At 37.8% G+C, this 22,090-nt stretch overlaps 1 protein-coding gene across 1 annotated transcript in view; it reads right to left on the bottom strand.

Moving 5' to 3' along the window:
- Window positions 1-1,392: 1,392 nt before the first annotated feature.
- Window positions 1,393-22,090, bottom strand: part of DSTN (destrin, actin depolymerizing factor) — a 45,140-nt gene continuing 24,442 nt past the window's right edge. The window contains exons 2-4 of the mRNA XM_053709300.1: window positions 7,601-7,875; window positions 5,852-5,928; window positions 1,393-2,353 (exon numbers count right to left, since the gene is read on the bottom strand). Of these exons, the coding sequence (XP_053565275.1) occupies window positions 2,244-2,353; window positions 5,852-5,928; window positions 7,601-7,875 (462 nt within the window). The 3' untranslated portion in view covers window positions 1,393-2,243. The remainder of the gene's footprint in view (window positions 2,354-5,851; window positions 5,929-7,600; window positions 7,876-22,090) is intronic.

The raw sequence follows: 22,090 nt of genomic DNA, 5'->3' as shown, positions 1-22,090 counted from the left end.
CTTATTGGGATAGGAATAAAACGTATAGTCTCTGACTTCCGAGTGTAAGTATCGCCATGTATCATATAAATTGTGTAGTTTGAGATATTTCCAAAAGTATGTAAGGAATTTCATATTGGGTTTTGTGAAGGGATTAGTGCTGTCCAACTGTGGTTGGATTGAAAAATTAAAATCTCCTCCCAAATAATAGTTTAATATAGTTTAATGTAATTTTAGTATAACAGTTAGGGTAGGTTAATTATTAGTTTAATATAGTTTAATTTAAATCTAAAGGTAAGTTTTAATTTATTATAAGATATGGATGAGTTAATATTTAATATAAAGTTAGTGGGTTGTTAGGTTTAGGGGTTAATAGGTTAATTTAGTTTATGGCGATGTGGGGGGCTGGTGGTTTAGGGTTAATAGGTTTAGTAAGTGGTAGTGATGTGGGAGGCCAGGGTTTTAGGGGTTAATACATTTAGTTAGTTGCCACAGTGAATAGGGGTTAATAAGTTTATTAGAGTTGCGGTGGGCTCCGGGAGCGGCGGAATAGGGTTTAATAGCTTTATTTAGTTGCGGCGGGGTCGTGGAGTGGCGGGATAGGGGTTAAACATTTTAGTATAGTGGCGGTGTTTAGTGACACTATATAAATAAATCTGGAAAAAAGCCGAATAGATCGATGACTGTTAGTTAACAACAGTCCGCTGCTCATCGCCCCGTACTTGGTGCGCAGCTTTTTGAAAGCTTTTTATATAAATATGGAGAGCGTATTCAGGTCCGCGGGCTGCGATGTTAGGCGATGTCAGGTGAGCGTATTGGTGCAGTCGAATGCAGCACAGTTGACGGCTTGTATAATAAATAATGATAACACAAATCTATAAATGAATAACTGTTTTACTTATGTAATTATAACTCCAGCATTACAAGAACATCCATTTCCTAGTCACATGACACTATTTGAGTCTGCAACCTGTTGCTGATGTCATCTGAGCTCTTAAAGCAACATAATAACTTTACATATTACCGGCTTATTCTCATATCATTAAACCAAATCAGCATCATTACTGATGAGTTTACACTTTGCTTTACTGTAATCTTGTGGAAATTCACCACAATCTTGCAAGATTGTATAGTAAACTGCTTTAAAATGAGGAGACAAATAAAGTGACTGTGCCTGCACATGTTGAATGCATGTTCTCAGGACAAGCATCCTGATTGGATGCTTTAAAATCCCTTACAAAGGGTTGTGGCTGCTGAGGTAATTCTGAAGTACATGAAATTTGCCTGCTATAGTGTACACAAAGCTTGCAGATATTATTAACAACAACAAAAAAAAAATAATGAAATCATAGTTTTGTTTCCAAAATGTAGTTAGAATACAAGATTTCAGGAGATAATAAACACAGTATTCAATTTTGCTGAACATTATAACTTTATTGCTTTTTGACAATTTGACATGTTCCAAAATTAGATTTAATGAATCATATATATTTGATTTGTTCTTATTTAAAGGTAGGGGCACAATACATTGCATCCGTAGTATCTCTGTGGTTTCTGACAATTACTGCCAGCACTCACAGAATGCATACATTGCAACAGCAACATATAAAAACATTTTGGGCTGTGCCTTACATATACATACCGCATGGCTGAAGGGATGTGCTTTATGTGTACATAGCACCTAACATTTATGGCTAGGAATTAGGGACTCTCCCTGGCATGTATGGCCGGATGGTGGGTGTGTTTGGTTAGTTTGTGTGCTGTCTGTATGATAGTATGGGCAAGGCTAAGGGAAACTCTGCAAATCCAGACATATGGCTGTCTAAGAAGGACAGTGGGACAGACCTCAGAATTAGCCACCGTCCCTCTTAAATAGGGACACTTGGGAGGTACAAAATGACAAGATAATATTATTTTAAAATGTACTTAGTTACCTAGATGTATTTGGTCTATAAAATATATGTAAGCTGTATAAATCAATTAAATTTTTGTGTAATATTTTAAAGTTCAATTCCTCATAATACTAATTCTCACATAACAATACAATACATATGTGATTGATCACCATGTCATGCCAGTCTAATCCATTCGGTGTCATGATATATGATTCTTATTCTGAAAGGTTTCATTGTGACAGTACTACTATTTGTTAAACATATTGCTAAATTTTGTAAAATATAAAAATCTGTAAAAGAAACAGTTTTGATAATCTCTCAGCAGTGTTACATAAAATGCAGGCTCTGTTTATTGGTGGCACTGTGGATCTATAAAGCCTTTCCTTCCAGACTTTTAACTTTGTTGGTTGAGAGTTTCTGTGCCAGTTGTTCTATAGTAAGGTCATCCTGACTGTGAACTTCCCACTGCTTATGGACTCCTGCACAAATAAAGAAAAACATTACAATTTTTTAAAGTATAAATTTAAAGGGACATAAAAGTGTAACAAGAAAAAGGTCTGTGTTCAAGGGATAGGAAAGTCAAAATTAAACTTGCATGATTCAGATAGAGCATGTTATTATGACACATTTAAATTCTTTTCTATTTTCAAATTTACTTTGTTCTTTTGGTATCCTTTGCTGAAACAAAAAATTGTATATATCCTTCACTGCTGGGAGCTACCTGGTGATTGGTGGGTAACAGGGATGGACTGAGATCCACCAGCGCCCCTCCTTCTACCTACCGCCTTCCTGCCTTGCCCCTACCAGGGCCCCCAACTTCCAAGGACAGGGCACCTGAGGTCCAGGGCCTGCTTGAGGAAGCAATAGCGGCAATATTGCGAAACGCAATCCGTGTCACGTGTTTTTAAACTTTTATATTTATTTTTTAAATATATTTTTTAAAATATATATTTAAATAACCCCTAAGTGCTTTGGGTGGGTCTTTTATTGTGAATGTGAGTCTATGGTGTTTTGTTACACTTATATATCTTTGGGAATATTACCTGGGAGGGGAGATTCGCTGCTTTATCAGGGATATTGTGCCATTGGAGCACCTTCTTTCTTTTTGTTGTTTCAGTGGATGAAGTGTTTTACTTTAAGAAGAGTCGATCATGGCATAAGAAAAGTATTACCAAGAACTATCTACTATTGCCTTTAAGTGGCGCCTCTGTTGTATTTTGGGACTAACTTGATAAGTGGGACTGAGATATCTGTAAGGGTTAGAATAGGTGAGGTTTGAATTCTAATTATTTCATATATTTACAGGTGAAGGGAGACATGATGTCAGTCTATGATTACGGCAGGTAGCTGAAACGCGTAAGACTGCTTGTACATGGATCTCCTGTATTGATTGACCATATGTTGTTTTTAACTAAGTGGATTTGACAATAAAAGCACCGGTTTGTAAGCTTTTATTAAGATTTTTGTTACTTAGGGGCCGATTTATCATGTGTCTGGCGAAAATGATCCGCTGTAGCGATCATGTCCACCAGGTATCGATAAATGCCGACAGCATATGCTGTGGGCATTTATCATTGCACAAGCAGTTCTGGTGAACTGCTTGTGCAATGCCAACCCCTGCACATTCGCGGCCGCTAGCAGTGGGTGTCAATCATCCCGATCATATGAGATCGGGCGGATTGATGTCCGCCGCCTCAGATGAAGCGTACGAGTTAGCCTCACGTTAGATTGCAATAGTGCATTGCTGTACCTGAGCCTTTCTAGGTATGCTTTTCAACAGAGCATAATAAAGGAACAAAGTAAATTTGATAGCAGAATTAAATGGAAAAGTCTCTATAAATTGTTCTGTCTGATTCGAGACTGTTTAATTTTTCATGCTGCTTTGAGTAATAGAATACTTTCAAAGGAAAACACGCACGTGGTTTATGCTTAAAACGATGTGCCTGTATTTGGTATAAAATTATGTATTTAAAGAGGGCCAAAGAGAATATATTTCTACCTTGTTTATGATTTAAAGAGACATCAAATAGATCTGAAACCCAAATAAAAATAAATTATGTTTTAAGAAATAATTTTTTATTCAATTATTTATTTAGTGTTATGCTAACTGAGTTGATAGTGAACAGGGATAGTGGCATGCATACATTATAAAATAGGTCAATCTACTTTTGCATGGAAATCAGCATTTTATGTACATTTTAAATCTATCTAATATTTTTATAGTAAGGATACAAATCTTTGAAGAAGGTTATAGAGCACTTTACTTATTAAAGATTTTTGGAGACTTTTTTTTTAGGAAGAGAAATATGGGGGGGGGGAGATGGGAGAAAATAATTTATATAGGAAATTAGGCGAAATAAAAATAAGAAAAAAAGGGAGGTAAATAAGGACAATAAAGAGAGAAAAAAAATGAGGCTTGAAGTTATACATATGATATATAATTATATATATAGCGTTGTGTCATCTTTTTTCTAATTTGTGGTTTAATTAAAAAATATACTGTATGTAATTTAATGTCAGGACATGTACTGAAATGTTTATATTACATTATTTATCAATGTATTTTCTGCATTATTATTTCTTTGTTCTTTTCATTCATTGCCTCAATAATATATATATATAGATACATAATATCTTAATAGTGAGATATTTTAGACCTATAATTATCTACATTTAGGGCTAGCTTACAAGTGGAGCAGTATTTTAATGTGCGCCTGTAAAGGGTCAGACCTTTGGTTAATTAAAAAAATGTTCCCCAATTGCCCTCCAAATAAAGTGGACAGTAGTTAATTTTAAAAAATGGCACTGAAAGTGCCTTTACATTACAGTCTATGGGGACTGTGTTTAACTTTAAATATATATGTATATGCTTATATACATATATATTTATGTGTTAATATGTATTTATACACATATAAACACATATATATCTATATAAATATATATTTTTAATTTGCTGCCCAACACTGTGCAAATTAAACTCTGCACTGCATTAGGTGCTTTGCCGTGTCTCACGGCATGAGAATGAGGCACCCATTGGAGCCTATGGAAAAGTGCTCTCGTAAGCGCACGCAAGGCTTCCAGGCAATGCAAATGCGACATCGCCTAACTTGTAATACCAGCGCACATTTGAGTGTACTGGAATTACTGAGTGGAGCACAAATATTGCGCTTGCGAAAACTCACAGGGGCCTATTTATCAAATGTCTATCCAACATGATCCGATCAGTGGATCATGTCCGACAGACATCGCTGAATGCGGACAGCATACGCTCTCCGCATTCAGCATTGCACCAGCAGTTCTGGTGAACTGCTGGTGCAATGTTGCCCCCTGCAGATTCGCTGCCAATCGACCGCTAGCAGGTGGTGTCAATCAACCCGATCATATCTGATCGGGTTGATTGCTGTCCGCAGCCTCAGAGCAGGCGGACAGGTTATGGAGCAGCGGTCTTTAGACCGCTGCTTCATAACTTCGTGTTTCTGGCGAGCTTGATAAATAGGCCCCATAATTTAGGCCCTAATATGGTGGTTTTTCGCTATGTTAGAGTATGTCTACAAACTAAAGTTATTTTTGAAAAAACAAGGTATGATTTGTGCACCTCACAGAGATAAAAAGTTGCAATAAGTGTTAAACAGATAAAAAAAAAAGCTCCAGTAGGAGGGCGTGAAAAGGCTCAAATGGACATTTTGGAGTATATCCAAAGAATTTTAAGATTTAGTTTTCCATAGAAAATTTCTAAGAATCTGAGCAACATGAAAAAACTGCATAAATCCTAAATTATTTCATAGGAGTTTCATTAAATCAACTTGATATTGCTGTAAAAGACAATAGGAATATTTTTTTCTATTTGAAATTGTAAAAACATTAAACAAAATGTAAAAGTTTTCATCCGTATTGTTTTTCTTTCTAGATAAATTGTTTTATAGTTTTTTCAACTGGAATATATTCTACCCTTTTGTGTTTAACACCAGTGTTACCTGTCAATACGTGTTTTACAGATTGCTTTGAGCTAGCATAAAGCAACCTTTGTTTGATAGATGCATCTTCAGGAGCCCTAGAACAGAAAAGGAGACGGAAATAACAAATAACCATACAAATAATTTTTGATATTTGAACAAATGTTTTATTTATAAAAATAATAGCATGTAGCAATCACACTGCTTTTTGACTGTATGTCTTTCATGCACATATGTTACCAGCATATATTGTTTATAAAACCGTTAAAGATATTTATAAATGTGAGGGGAAAACATACCTGATAATTCCATATTGATGATGACTGCCTACATTAGTTTATCTCAGAAATTTATTAAATTATTCATTTCATTCATGTGTAATTTTATAATTATTGTTTTGAAGTTATGGTATTGTTTCACTAAAAATAAATAGGACTTTCAGTTATCACTCAACGACTCTGGCCGCCCACGGCACAAAACTCTTTTTCAATGAGCTGACATTTCCACCTCTAAATTAATAAAAGTGCAAGTCATATGGCTAGCAAGTCTATTGGTTTAGAGGTGGAAACGTCACCTAAGAGCGCTATGCCATGGGTAGCCAGAGCCGCTGAGTTTAGTGAGGAGGCCGCGGCACAGAAAGGGTAAGATTAGCACATTTTTTAATATAGTGATAACTGAAAATCCTATTTATTTTTAGTGATAGTAAATTCTAGCAGTCTGAAATGCTAGGATTTACGATCACTTTAACACTTACAAACAAACATAAATGATCATTATGTAGAAATGACAATGGTTAATCATGTGATCATATGATTTAAGAGATATTTTAAACATGTTATTAAACTAGAACACAATTAATTAATTTTTTGAAATGTTAACTGAGCATAAAAATGTAAACTGTTTAGAAAAAAGAAAAAAAAAAAAGCTGTGCAGGATATATGCGAAACGGCAAAAATAATTAGTTTTCCAGATAAAATAGATTTCTGATTGTTTGGAACACTCAAGGGCAGTACTAGAAGTTTTATAATGATACAGGGAAGTCTATTGGCAGAGTTATGTGGATATTCTGGGGGAAGAGTTGGGCAGTTCATAGACTCAAGAGATTCAAGGGTGTGGCTATGCATCCAGGACAGTGGCTACATTGTCCCTAATTTGAAGAGACAGCAGGGGAAGTGGCTATTTTTACTCTTTCCCTGAGCTCAGCAATCACCTAATGGGGCTCCTTAGCTTTTGCTGCTTGAGGAGTAGATAGAGGCCCTGTATGGCATTCCATTTACACAATAAAGGCGCAACCTAATATATTAGAGCTGTATGACACCCCTTTGCAACTCCCTAATACTGAACCTGGGAATGTCGCTGGTGAGGTGTCTTAATATAAAGTCATAACAAACCATTAGAAAATCATTACAAACCAATTATTCTTATGGTTTAGAATGTCTCAAAAACCCATCAACCAGTTCACACTGCTCTTCTAGTAGATTCTAATAGACCCCACTGTCGTATTATTATGGCCATTCTTAAAATGGCAAGTCTGTTTGTCTAGAAGAGCATTTTATTTTTATGCAAATTCCCTTATTTTACAATTTGTTTAATATCTTTAAGAGAGTTTACACTCAAAGTTGTACTCCTGGAACGAAAATATTCTCCAGATAAGGATACTGTCAGTCATTGGAGCAAACACATGTATCCTTGCTCTTGATTGGCTTGCCATCTAAATTATAGTTTATTTGTTTATACACTTAAAACAACAAATGGTAATCATGTACTTACCACATCACAAAAATGAGATCTTCTTTTGTAGATTCTCCAGTAACATAGTGAATATCCAGCAAGGCATAGGAGCACTGCTTTGGGAGGAACAATGCCTTTAAACGTTGGAAAAAGTCATCCTTACAATCTGATGAAAGAATTTCTTTTTCTTCATCGACAATTATGTTTTTCTCATCTTTACTGAAGCAAAAGAATATGGCTTTCTTTGCAGACTTCTTGAGCTTCATACTATGGAACGCTTGTGAAACAGAATCATGGACTTTGACACCTGATGCCTGTGTAAGAAACAATATATGAGACTGTTAAAGATGGTGCTTATGCATAACAAATATTTGTTATTTTGTACAGTACCACATATATTGTCATTTGTGTATTGAAAATATTATAACAATTAATAGTTGCTTTTTAAAATCATACTTCTTTTTTGTCTGCTCGAGTGATTATTAAAGACAAAATTAAACTTTCATATTTTAGATAGAGCATGCAACAACTTTCCAATAAAAATTTTCATCAAATTTGCTTTGTTCTCTTGGTATTCTTAGTTGAAAGCTAAACCTAGGTAGGCTCATATGCTAATTTCTAAGCCCCTGAAGGCCGCCTCTTATCTTTATACATTTGACAGTTTTTCACAGCTAGAGGGCATTAGTTCATGTGTGCCATGTAGATAACATTGTGCTCATGCACGTGGAGTTACTTATGAGATAGCACTGATTGGCTAAAATGCAGGTCTGTCAAAAGAACTGAAATAAGAGGCAGTCTGCAGAGGCTTAGATACAAGGTAATCACAGAGGTAAAACGTATATATTAATATAACAGTGTTGGTTGTGCAAAACGGGGGAATGGATAATAAAACAAAATGTATGCTTACCTCATAAATGTATTTCTTTGACACGGTGAGTCCACGGGTCATCATTAATTACTGTTGGGAATATAACTCCTGGCCAGCAGGAGGAGGCAAATAGCACCACAGCAAAGCTGTTAAGTATCCCTTCCCTTCCCACAAACCCCAGTCATTCGACCAAAGGAAAGGGGAGAAAGGAAACAACACAAGGTGCAGAGGTGCCTGAGGTTTATATAACAAAAAAAAACAGTTTGAAAAAACAGGGCGGGTCGTGGACTCACCATGTCAAGAAATAAATAAATTTATCAGGTAAGCATACATTTTGTTTTCTTTCTAATGACACAGTGAGTCCACGGATCATCAGTAATTACTGTTGGGAATCAATACCCAAGCTAGAGGACACAGATGATAAGGGAGGGACAAGACAGGTAACCTAAACAGAAGGCACCACTGCTTGAAGACCCTTCTCCCAAAAGAGGCCGCAGCCGAGGGCAAAAGTATGTAGAGAGGACCAAGTTGCAGCCTTGCAAATCTGTTCCACAGAAACTTCATTTTTGAAGGCCCAATAAAAATGAAGCAGTCCTCGTAGAGTGAACCGTGATTCTCTCAGAAGGCTGCCGTCCAGCAGTTTCATAGGCCAAACAAATTATCCTCTTCAGCCAGAGCGAAAGAGGAGTAGCCGTAGCTTTCTGGTGCATTTCTCAGAGAAACAGACAAACAAAACGGGAGACTGGCAAAAGTCCTTAGTCGCCTGCAATTAGAATTACAGTGCACGTACCACATCTAGGTTGTGCAACAAACCCTCCTTATGAGAAGAAGGGTTAGGTCACAAAGAAGGAACAACGATTCCCTAATTAATATTCCTATCCAAAACAACCTTAGGAAGGAAACCTAACTTAGTACGCAGAACCACCTTATCAGAATGAAAGATAAGGTAAGGGGAATCATACTGTAATGCCGAGAGTTCAGAAAGTCTCCGAGCAGAAGAAATGGCAACAAAAAAATGAAACCTTCCAAGATAACATCTTAATACTTAAGGAATGCATAGGCTCAAACGGAGACTGCTGTAAAACTCTAAAAACAAGGTTAAGACTCCAGGAGGAGTAACAGATTTAAACACAGGCCCGATTCTGACGAAGGCTTGACAAAAGGATTGCACATCTGGCACATCCGCCAGACGCTTATGCAACAAAATAGACAAGGCAGAAATCTGACCCTTCAGAGTACTTGCTGACAAACTATTCTCCAGACCCTCCTGGAGAAAAAACTAAATTCTAGGAATCCTAACTCTACTCCAAGAGTAGCCCTTGGATTCACACCAATACAGATATTTACGCCATACTATATGGTAAATCTCTCTAATCACAGGCTTACCAGCCTGTATCAAAGTCTCAACGACCGTATCTGAAAACCCATGCTTAGAGGGAAATAAGCATTCAATCTGCAAGCAGACAACTTCAGAGAAACAAAACTTGGATGAGAGAAGGGACACTGATTAAAAGGTCCTTACTCAGAGGCAGTCTCCAAGGTGAAAATGATAACATCTCCTCTAGGTCTGCATACCAGGTCCTGTGAAGCATGCAGGGATAATTTAAATTGCCTATGCCTCTCCTGTTTGATATGAACAATGATTTGTGGAAGAGGAGCAAACCGAGAAACTGTGATGTCAGACTGAAATCCCAAGGAAACGCCAGGGAATTTAACAGAACAGTCTGCTGATCTCTAGACCTTTAACATAACTTGGAAGCTTGGCACACTGCCATCTCCAACTCCAGCACCCCCCATTGAGGGTTAACCTAGAGAACACTTCCGGGAGAAGCACCCACTCCCTGGGATGAAAAATCTGACTGCTCAAGAAGACTGCTCCTGGTATTCAATCCTGAAATGTGAATAGTGGATAAACAACGAATGTGACCGTCCGCCCACCGAACAATCCACGCCAATCATGGCAAAAGAACTCCAGGCTCCTCCCAGGTGGTTAGCGTAACCGCTGAGATTAAATTGTACAACCAAAACCAGGAAAAACGAATAGGACAACTGAGGCACAACCATCAGAGCAATGTAGATCGCTTTCAACTCCAAAATGGTTATAGGAAGAGCAGACTCCTTCCAAGTTCATAATCACCATCCAACAGGCTAGCGACCGTGGTCACTATTACTCAGGAAAGTCTCAGGAAGCATGTGCCCAAGACAAAAGCCCCTGAGAACTGGAGATTGCGGGTAACAATCCCGCTACCTCTACCAAGCTAATCAAGAGCTCTACCACTAATTTTAGATCTATCCTGCAAGACAGAGCCACAGAATACCCTGGTCCACTATCTGAACATGCATAACAGCAGACACTCAGATGAAATCAAGCCAAGGAATGATGTCCAATGAAGCAACCACCAGACCAATTATCTCCATACAATGAGCCCCAGAATGGCCAAACAGTAGAATGCCCAAAAAAAAGGCAAGAGGAAAAAATACTCTATTTTCTGACCTCTGTCAAAAAAATATTTTCAGAGATAGGGAAACTAATATGGTTCCTAAGAAACTACCCCTGTAGCTGGAACAAGGGAACTCTTCTTCAGATTCACTTCCATCTGTTGAATGAAGAAAAACAACAAAATCTCTGAATGAGAGTTTGCTTGTTGAAAAGATGGCGCCTGAACCTTATGATGTCCAGGAAAGTCATAACAGCAATTCACTGAAACCTGATCACTGGCAATATAGCCCCCTCTGAGAGCTATGGCAAGGCCAGAGGAAAGAGCCACAAACTGAAAGTGTTTGACAGAAGGCAAAACTCAGGAACTTGAACATACACGTCCTCCAGATCTATGATCACCATGAACTGACCCTCTTGGACCAACTGGAACTATCCCAGGGAAAGGAGATTCTAAATGCACTTCAAAAAATGCCTCCCTGTTATCTGGCCTGCAGATAAATTTGAGAGGAGGTTTTCTAGGTTCTTAGGGTTGACAATGACAGGGGTATCAGAGTTGCTCCAAGGTAGCCAAAACCTCGATCAACAATACACAGAGGTTGTTCAAGCTTAAATCTGAAGGATACTACTTAAGAATCAGATTTAGGAATTATACTGGCCGAATCTGAGATTTCCCCCTCAGAGGCTACCGGCGTATCCTCCACATCAGACCTATGAGGAAGGTCAGCCAGAGTAGCAGGAAATGGAACAGAAGCCTTACTAGCTGCATTTCTAATTTTCCTCTTGCGTATTCCTTTTAACATAGGAAAAGCAGATAATGCCGCAGATATTTTTTTTTGTATTTATTACCAAAGATACCTGTGCAACAACTTTTGCAGCCAAATAAGCTCCTCCAGGAGACTGAGAGGAATTGCAGGACACTATATGTATAGCCATTAAGGCTTGGGACATTTGAGGAGAAAGCTGTGGCAATACCTAAACAGCATCATCCTAAGAGACATGAGGCTCAGAAAATAAAAGAAAATTACATAGGACACTGGTATCTGGCCTATACAATTTAAAGGGCAAAACAAAATCAAATTTGTCCATAGGAGCAGAACTCAAGCTCCAAAATCAAACTGATAGCACACAAATAACATACTTTAAATAATTGTACTGTCACTTTAAAAATAACTACAAATGCCTTAGGAAATGAGGTAAGAAACCATAGAGCAGCCCCCTGATCCAAGAATAATACCCAAATTACTTAATATTAAGATATTAAAGACTTTGGGAATGTTTTAAAAATGTGCCTGTCACTTTAAAATATTTCAATAATATTAAGCAACCTGCGATATAGAAATAAAAATAACAGTTTAGTTCTGTATTTAATCCAACCTTAATTGTGCAGGTGCATGGGGCTAATGCATAGCAGCACACACCATGTCTTGTCAGTGTTAGAGTGCAGGGAGAACTGTATCATGCAGTGCTAGTGTTTCTCAGCTCCAAAGAAGAGAGCAGCTCCCACCATGAAAAGGAGCATTAAGTGCACCGGGAACAATTAAAACACAGGAAGACTGAATCAGCCCTACTAAACAAAGTCTCTCACAGAGACTGTAGGTCTAAGTACTGCGCCATTCACTTTTTTTACTTTGCTGACTTTCCAAGGCTCTGACTGGTCAGCAGCTTACACACCTCCTTGGGCTGTAGCGACGTCACCACCTCCTCCACAACTGCGCCATTCTCAGTTAGAAGGAGAAGGCGGGCACTTAAGATCCGGAACAGAAAGCCGAAAATGGCCGCTCTTTAGGAGGCAGAGCCAGCAGAACAAGAAAAATGAAGTGCACTGTTAAAATCAACTGGGCACTTCATAGACACAAAACCGCCATTAAAAATTAAAGCAGCTGAACAACTAGTCCTCCGGTACACCCAAACCCTTAAATCACCACTGAACTACAGTGGGTACATCCGGATGACACTGTCTACAGCAGTAACAGTTAAAAACAGGCAGAGATAATGCAGTGCGAAGTAACAGAAACAAACTGTAAAGGACACCATTTAAAATAAAGCCTCAGGGGAGAATTCCCTGCATGTCTCACACATATAAGAGGTCCTGCCACTGCCTAAATAATCCTTTCCCAAAGGAATAATCAGTCCCTATAAAGATGCAGTTTATTTTATTTCTTAAGTGCCCATCTCCTAACCTAGAAGACCTAAAATGCACTTACCTGCATCTAGCCGTCTGGCAGGAGGACAGCTCACCCGACTTGAGAGGATGCCACTCCTCACAGAGATCTGTGAAACAAGGAAAGACAGAGTAAACTTACTCAGGCTTTCTATACCAGGGCAGCAACATGTTAGGAATACACAGCAAGGTCCACCTCACAAGTTCCTGACTGCTTTAAAGCCACCACTGCCCTACTATAGAGACTAACATGGAGTACGGCTAGACCCAATCCTGAGTGGAAAGATCAGAGCAAACCTACTCTGGTCTTCAAAATAATAAACTCTTGATTGAAGTAAAAGAATTACACTCTTCTTCAGACACCGAAACTTCACCACCTCCTTGCAACGCAGGCAAAGAGAATGACTTGGGTTTGTGGGATGGGAAGTGATACTTAACAGCTTTGCTATGGTGCTCTTTGCCTCCTCCTGCTGGCCAGGAGTGATATTCCCAACAGTAATTAATGATGATCCGTGAATTTACAGTGTTATTAGAAAGAAAAGGATTATTAGGGATAGATAATCCAGGATTATCTATCCCTAATAATCTTTTTCTTTCTAATAACACTGTAAGTTCACGGATCATCTTTTTAAATAATAACAATTCTGGGGACATGTTAACATAAATTATCATTTATTTTTGATGCAACTGTGGCAAAGAATGTTTTTATGATGTATTCTTGTTTTTTCTTAATTTAAGCTATGATCAGCTCATTAGACCGCTGCTCCATAACTTGTCCACTGCCTCTGAGGCTGCGGTCTTCAATCCGCCCTATCCTATATGATCGGGCTGATAGACACCCCCTGCTAGTGGCCATGAATCTGCAAGGGGCGGCATTGCACAAGCAGTTCTGGCGAACTGCTTGTGTAATGATAAATGCAGACAGCGTATGCTGTTGGCATTCAGTGATGACTGTTGGACATGATACGCTACAGCGTATCATGTCGGACAGACATTGGTAAATCTACCCCAAAGTGTCTTCCCATACCTAAGCAGGGGAGCAAATGAGAAACAGGCATTTAAGTGTATGCTACAAAATTTTATCAGAATTTTAATTGGAGCAGAATAGAGTTGTTCCATCAGTACAACGTTGACTACATGTTTAACCCTTTGAAGAAATTTAAAACAAAAGGGAATTTGCTTAAAAAATAAGGTGCTCTTGTGAAACAGCATTTTATTTTCCTACTAGAATTTTATTTTGACCAAAATATTTTGTATGCTGCTTACATTTCAGTATGCTGTATATTCAGTATATTTTAACATGCAATCTAGCTATTATATTATATATGTATGTATATATATATATATACACACATACACAGTATCTCACAAAAGTGAGTACACCCCTCACATTTTTGTAACCTTTTTATGTGACAACACTGAAGAAATGAAACTTTGCTACAAAGTAGTGAATGTACAGCCTGTATAACAGTGTAAATCTGCTGTCCCCTCAAAATAACTCAACACACAGACAAAAGTGTGTACACCCCTAAGTGGAAATGTACAAAATGGGCCCAAAGTGTCAATATTTTGTGTGGCCACCATTATTTTCCAGCACTGCCTTAACCCTCTTGGGCATGGAGTTCACCAGAGCTTCACAGGTTGCCACTGGAGTCCTCCTACACTCCTCCATGACGACATCACCGACCTGGTGGATGTTAGAGACCTTGCGCTCCCCCACCTTCCATTTGAGGATGCTCCACAGATGCTCAATAGGGTTAGGTCTGGAGACATGCTTGGCGAGTCCATCACCATTACCCTTAGCTTCTTTTGCAAGGCAGTGGTTGTCTTGGTGGTTTGTTTGGGGTCGTTATGTTGGAATACTGCCCTGCGGCCCAGTCTCCGAAGGGAGGGGATCATGCTCTGCTTCAGTATGTCACAGTACATGTTGGCATTCATGGTTCCCTCAATGAACTGTAGCTCCCCAGTGCCGGCAGCACTTATGCAGGACCAGACCATGACACTCCCACCACAATGCTTGACTTAAGGCAAGACACACTTGTCTTTGTACTCCTCATCTGGTTGCCGCCCCACATGCTTGACACCATCTGAACCAAATAAGTTTATCTTGGTCTCATTGGACCACAGGACATGGTTCTAGTAATCCATGTCCTTAGTCTGCTTGTCTTCAGCAAACTGTTTGTGGGCTTTCTTGTGCATCATCTTTAGAAGAGACTTCCTTCTGGGACGACAGCCATGCAGACCAATTTGATGCTTTCTGCGGAGTATGGTCTGAGCACTGACAGATTAACCCACACCACTTCCACCTCTGCAGCAATGCTGGCAGCACTCATACATCTATTTCCCAAAGACAACCTCTGGATATGACGCTGAGCAGGAGCACTCAACTTCTTTGGTCGACCATGGCGAGGCCTGTTCTGGGTGGAACCTCCCTGTGAAACCACTGTATGGTCTTGCCCACCGTGCTTCAGCTCAGTTTCAGGGTCTTGGCAATCTTCTTATAGCGTAGGCCATCTTTATGTAGAGCAACAATTCTTTTTTTCAGATCCTCAGAGAGTTCTTTGCCATGAGGTGCCATGTTGAACTTCCAGTGAACGGTATGAGAGTGTGAGAGCGATAACACCAAATTTAACACACCTGCTCCACATTCACACCTAGGACCTTGTAACACTAACGAGTCACATGACACTGGGGAGAATGGCTAATTGGGCCCAATTTGGACATTTCCATTTAGGGGTGTACTCACTTTTGTTGCCAACGGTTTAGACATTAATGACTGTGTGTTGAGTTATTACACTGTACACTCACTACTTTACATTGTGGCAAAGTGTTATTTCTTCAGTGTTGTCACATGAAAAGATATAATAAAATATTTACAAAAATGTGAAGGGTGTACACACTTTTGTGAGATTCTGTATATATATATCTGTATATATATATATATATATATATATATATATATATATATATATATATATATATATATATATATATATATATATATATATATATATATATATATATTAGTTTAATGTCCATGTAACTTGATTCCATTTGCATGTAAAGCAAAGTTTACTGTATTTTTTCCTTTTTAAATCACATTTTTTTAATGATTGAAAGGAATATAAACATTTACACTTATTTTCCTTTTGAAAATAATAAACAATAATTTAAAAAAGAGAAATAAAAAAAAAAATCAAGGAAAAGGCAAAAATAAAAATATCTTTGCAGATACAGCACTTCTTCAATTGCATGTGCACTGCATGTGCATGTGCACCTGTTTTGCCCATGTTTGTTGTTGTGAGGGATTCTATTCAGAGGTTGAATAATTTGGAGACTGCAGAATTCTTTAAAAGTTGAAGTTGAAGAGTAATTTGTCCTTTTATATTAGATTTACTGATCTTAAGAGTAAATATTTTTGCAGTATCATTGCTAAAGCATTGTCCTGTCCATTACAGGTATATAGTTTGTTAACCAGTCTGTCCAGCAGATGGCAGCAAAGATAAACAGCTTTCTGTCACACATAAAAACAACAAGAAAAAAATACCCTGACTTTATGCTACAAATGATTAGCAGAATTTAAAATGATGGTATCTTAAATAAATTAGTTTGCAGAATTAAATCTGAAAGATCTCACAGATTTTTAGAACTTTTAGGAACAGAGAGGAATCAACTCTTCTCTCTTTGACAAGTAAATGTTTCTTTAAAGTGAATGTCAATTTTCAGCAATGAGTGCCCGGATTTGTAGAAATACTTACCTTTTACTTCTGCAAAGCCGGGTCGATGATCCCCCGCGTTCTTCTTCCTGCTGTACAAACACAGCAATGACAAAACCGGCTTCCTCCAATCACAGCCGGGCATCATGAGATGGACACTCTGGGGGGAAGCCATGATTGGAGGAAGCCGGTTTTGTAATTTCTGACATCAGTACAGAGGAACTGAGGCTGGGATCGGCGATACAGCTTAGGAGAAGAAAAATATAAGTATTTCTACAAATCCGGGGCAATGTAAACTTTCATCAATGAAAGTGCCCCTGTTTTTAAAAGTATTTTTAAAAACCGGGCACTCGTTGCTGAAAATTGACCTTCACTTTAAAAAAGCCCTGAGCTGCAACTCCATAGTAAAATTAAACTACTTGGCTCTCATTCCTTGCAGATCTTCTCCGGTACAGTGGTTTGCATGAACATCCAGCTATATAGATGACAGGGCGGATTGGAAGAAGCAGCATTGCCGGTGTGATTGTCTCCTCTGCTACCCTGCAGAAATGAAGTGAAGGCTGCTCTGCCCTGCGCAGTACATTGAGAAGTACAGTCTGCGTGCAGTATTGGCCAGCTTTGAACTTCACAAAAAAATACAAATTTTAAAAATTGTACTGCCTGTGTTAAAGGGGCAGTCTTCACCAGAATTGTTATTGTTTAAAACGATAGCTAATCCCTTAATTACCCATTCCCCAGTTTTGCATAACCAACACAGTTATATTAATATACTTTTTACCTCTGTGATTACATTGTATCTAAGCCTCTGCAGACTGCCCCCTTATTTAAGTTCTTTTGACAGGCAGGATCAGACTGATATACTACAGGAAAGTTCTACTCTGTGAAAAGCATTACTGGGCTAAAATGAAGTTGCACCCAGGTGGTAAATCCCCATAGAACAGGCTAACAATGGTATTGAGCTGGTTGTTCATTCCTGTGACTCTCTCTGTGACTCTCTCTGTGACTCTCTCTGTGACTCTCTCTGTGACTCTCTCTGTGACTCTCTCTGTGACTCTCTCTGTGACTCTCTCTCTCTCTCTCTCTCTCTCTCTCTCTCTCTCTCTCTCTCTCTCTCTCTCTCTCTCTCTCTCTCTCTCTCTCTCTCTCTATATATATATATATATATATATATATATTGTATTGTTCCGCATATAGGCCGCACCTGAATATAGGCCGCACCCTTAAAGTTTGGTGCCATTTTAAAGAAAATAAATTTTAAAGACAATACACACATTCCACTTCCCCAAGAGTATATAATAAAACAAAGGAAAGATGCTGCACTCCTCAGGCATTAAAGCTATAATGGCTAAATAAAGGCTTTTTCACATTTGAAATTACCATGCTAAGGAGTTCAGCATCTTTCCTTTGTTTTATTTTAACAGACCAGTATTAAAGCTGCATTTTTTTAGTTACCCTAATAGTACAGTATTTTTATCAGGTATGATGTGAGGGGGGAAAAAACTATTTCTTACCAATATCAGAGGCAAAACTGACTAACATGGGACATCCTGTGCTCCGTCCACTTCCTCCCTACCCAGACTACAATACCCATAAGGCCGGTAGCTGTATCAACTATTCCAGATAAGCTACGATAATAACGGACTCTGCATAATGCAGACAGCTCCTACTGTGATGACATCATCATCTACAGCGACATCTGCCGCTCCGTCCCTGCAGACTGCAACGCCTGTGAAGAAGCATTTAGCAATGTCTTCGGTTCCCTCCTAGAAGACTGCTAATGCTTAGTCACAGGTATTGGTTACATTCCAATAGGAGCAAGTTCGGTCCAAGGAGCGTTTGTTTAGATACTCGCTCAGGGATCAGTGTACACACATAGGGCTACTGGTGCACAATTCTCTACCCATATTACTATATACCATAAGTTACCGGTACATTCCTTACCCGGTATTTACTATACTAGGCAATATCAAGCAAATAAAAATTAAAAAAAAGCCAAAAAAATACCGATTATAGGCCGCACCCCGCATATAGGCCGCACTGCAACTTTAAAGGTAGAAATCAAGGGAAAAAAGTGCGGCCTATATGCGGAACAATACGGTATATATATATATATATATATATATATATATATATATATATGTGTGTGTGGGTGTGTGTGTGTGTGTGTGGGAATATCTATTTAAAAATACTTAGAATATATTCTCCTATGTAAAGAACATTAGAATGTGAAATATTTACAGTAAATACACAGTTAAAACCATTATTGTATGCATGAGAAACGCATTTACTTTCAACTTGTAATATGTGTGCTAATTCCATCACGTGCAAAAAGCCAAATAAACAACATATCGCTCGCGTGCTACAGTGAACGCACCACTTATAAGCTAGCCCATATTGATTTGGCAAACGTTGCCAATATTCCCATCATGCCTAGATACAAATGGAATTCATATTGTTAGTGATGAGGATGGATTTTGATTGTAATAACTTCCTTTTAAACTCAGTATTGTATGATCCAGTTTGAGAGGTCACCTATGAAGATGTGTGTACTGATAGTGACAATGACAACAGTGTGAGAGTTGCTTAACAACAAACATTTACAGTGACTGCTACACACCATTTCTAGCTGTTGGTCCCTGATCTTACTTTTACTGTATATCCCCTTAGCTGTACCTCGTATGTTAGAATGAGTAGATTAATAGCTCTATAACTTTTTTTTTTTTACTTTTCTGTCTATTCCCCTTTATATTTGTTTTACAAAAAAAAGTTTTAACACTTGAAAAGGAGAAAACAATTAACAAAGATCTGTAACTTAAACCTAAGTGCCTGGATAGAATTTTCTGAAAAGGACAAATGATTCTCTTGGCTTCAGGCCAATCTGTTCTTTTCATTTAAGCAATGTAACAATGCACACTTTAAAGGTTATATTCCACTCAATGTGCTGTAGAATTTCAATGACATTGTAAGTATCTAGCATAGACTTTAATTTTAGATCTCATTTGCAGTTTATATGTGTGTGATAATAAGTGATACATTTAGGGACGTTAAAGGAATAGTCTAGTCAAAATTAAACTTTCATGATTTAGATTTAAGCAACTTTTTCATTTACTCCTATAATTAATTTTTCTTCGTTCTCTTATTTTAATGTAAACTTAGGAGCCTGCCCATTTTTGGTTCAGCACTTGAGTAGCGCTTGCTGATTGGTGGCTAACTTTAGATTCAGAAAGTTCTACCTAGGTGCTGCACCAAATATGGACTGGCTCCTATGCTTACATAATTGCTTTTTCAAATAAAGATACAAAGAGAACAAAGAAAAATTGATAATAGGAGTAAATTAGAAAGTTGCTTATAATTGCCTGCTTTCGCTGAATCATGAAAGTTTACTTTTGACTAGATTATTCCTTTAAAGTCAAAATGTAATTCCCCATAAAATTATTAATTATGCACAAGATTATTTTTTGCCTTATTTTCTCGTAATTTAAATCTGAAAATCCTATTTTTTCACTTCCACCAGATAGGCTGGAGAACATCCTGTGGTATTAAGAACCCTGGCGCTTCTACATGCTGTACACTAATTGCTTGATTTGTGCAAAAGCTCATTTATACCTGTCCCTAGTTGTTTACGTAACAAAAAAATATAACGTTCAAAAGAGGCTTTTCAATGAGTGTGTCCCACTAGTGCAAAACAATGTAGATATATTGCAATGCAGTGATTAATTTCTGATGCGCAAGTAAAAACGTGACGTCAATGCCCCTTTAAGTTCATATGAGGTTTAAACACTGATTTTCAGGAGCTTATAACTTTTTTAATGAATTAAAACCTGTGGCTAAAATGTGTCTAGTTTAGTTGTCATGTTCAAATTTGAAGTAACGTCTACAGTTAATTAGAACTCAGTAGTACAATATTTATAAAGTCAATAATGTTTGAATTTTTTTTCTTTTTAATGGAGAGTGTTGGGAAAATGTTTAAACAAAGCTACAAATAGAAACAAAAAAAAGCTGTTATGATATTTGGCATATCATAACAACTTTATAGAATATTAATTTTCTGGTATAGTAAATATTTATTAGGTCTTTAATAAAACTTAAACATTGAGTTATAATGATTTTTTTATGCTAATATAAAAAAATGAAACTAAATGCCATACTGTGGGACCGATCTAAATCTCGCAATGTCAGACGTGGTTTTCCTTAACGACCCTCACAGGTGCTGCCCTGGTGGAATTATCGTTAAAAAGGGGAAGTCCCTGCGAGTGGCGCAATGTCCCCTATTGAAAGAAATGGAGCTTTGCTGGAAAGAAAAACTTTGCACCGTGGAGCGAAGTTAGCAGTGAGCAGGGGGCACAATTTAAAAATTAAATCCTGCAGCCAATAAATATCACATTATGCTGCTTTCTGCGTATAGCATTTTACAGTCGGTTCTATTTTCGTATGCATGTGTTTTTCTATTAGGGTTATAAGCATTTTGAGTGTTTAGAGATAAGCTCGCCACATTTGTGTTGGAGAGAAAAAACGGTGAAATCTGCAGTGCGAAAATCTTTACAGAATTAGGCTGGGATTAGAGAAACAATTTCATATTACACTTTGCATTCTGTATAAATATATATGTAAGATTTTAATATATATATATATATATATATATACAATCTTATATATATATAAAAATTGTGTCATTATTAAAGAGAGGTTAGTGTGTCTTTCGGACTATTTTAACATCAGGCATGATGTAATGCTGAGGTAGTCAGTTATGCATACTAAGGGCTGAGATCATATATGGGTAGAAAGGATTGCTGTGAGTTGCAAAAGCTTACTATAGTTTAGATCACCTTATTTGGAACATGGCCAAAAGTATATTGTCAGCGATCTTAAAGGGTATTTAAGAGGCATGAGAGATAACAGTATTTAGAGTGCCTCTCTGGAAGGGAAAACATCAAGGTACACTCCATGACCTTAAAGGCCTCCCACAGAAGCAAACGGGTAATATAATTTTATTTACTATTTCTTTGTTAACCCCTTAATGACCACAATGTACCCTGTATGTCACTGGTCATTAAGGGTTTTTTCAGGACATAATAACATTAGTCTAGCAAGAACACACTATTAATGCCCTCCCTCCAGCAGGCTTTGCGGAATAGAGCAGTCTCAACACTGGTGGCAAGACTGCGCTATAAAACAACCAAGTCCCAAACAACGACCAGTGACATACAGGGTACGTCGCTGGTCCTTAAGGGGTTAAATTGTTTTCTGTGTTTTAATCTTATAAACAATAACAAGTGATCTTGTTATTTATCTTTCTTTAATAAATGTGTGATTGTTTATGTTGAAGGGAGTATTGTTATCTGTT

This window comes from Bombina bombina, chromosome 4 (genome assembly GCF_027579735.1).
Source record: "Bombina bombina isolate aBomBom1 chromosome 4, aBomBom1.pri, whole genome shotgun sequence".
NCBI lineage: Eukaryota > Metazoa > Chordata > Amphibia > Anura > Bombinatoridae > Bombina > Bombina bombina.
This window is presented reverse-complemented; position numbering and strand designations above follow the sequence as displayed.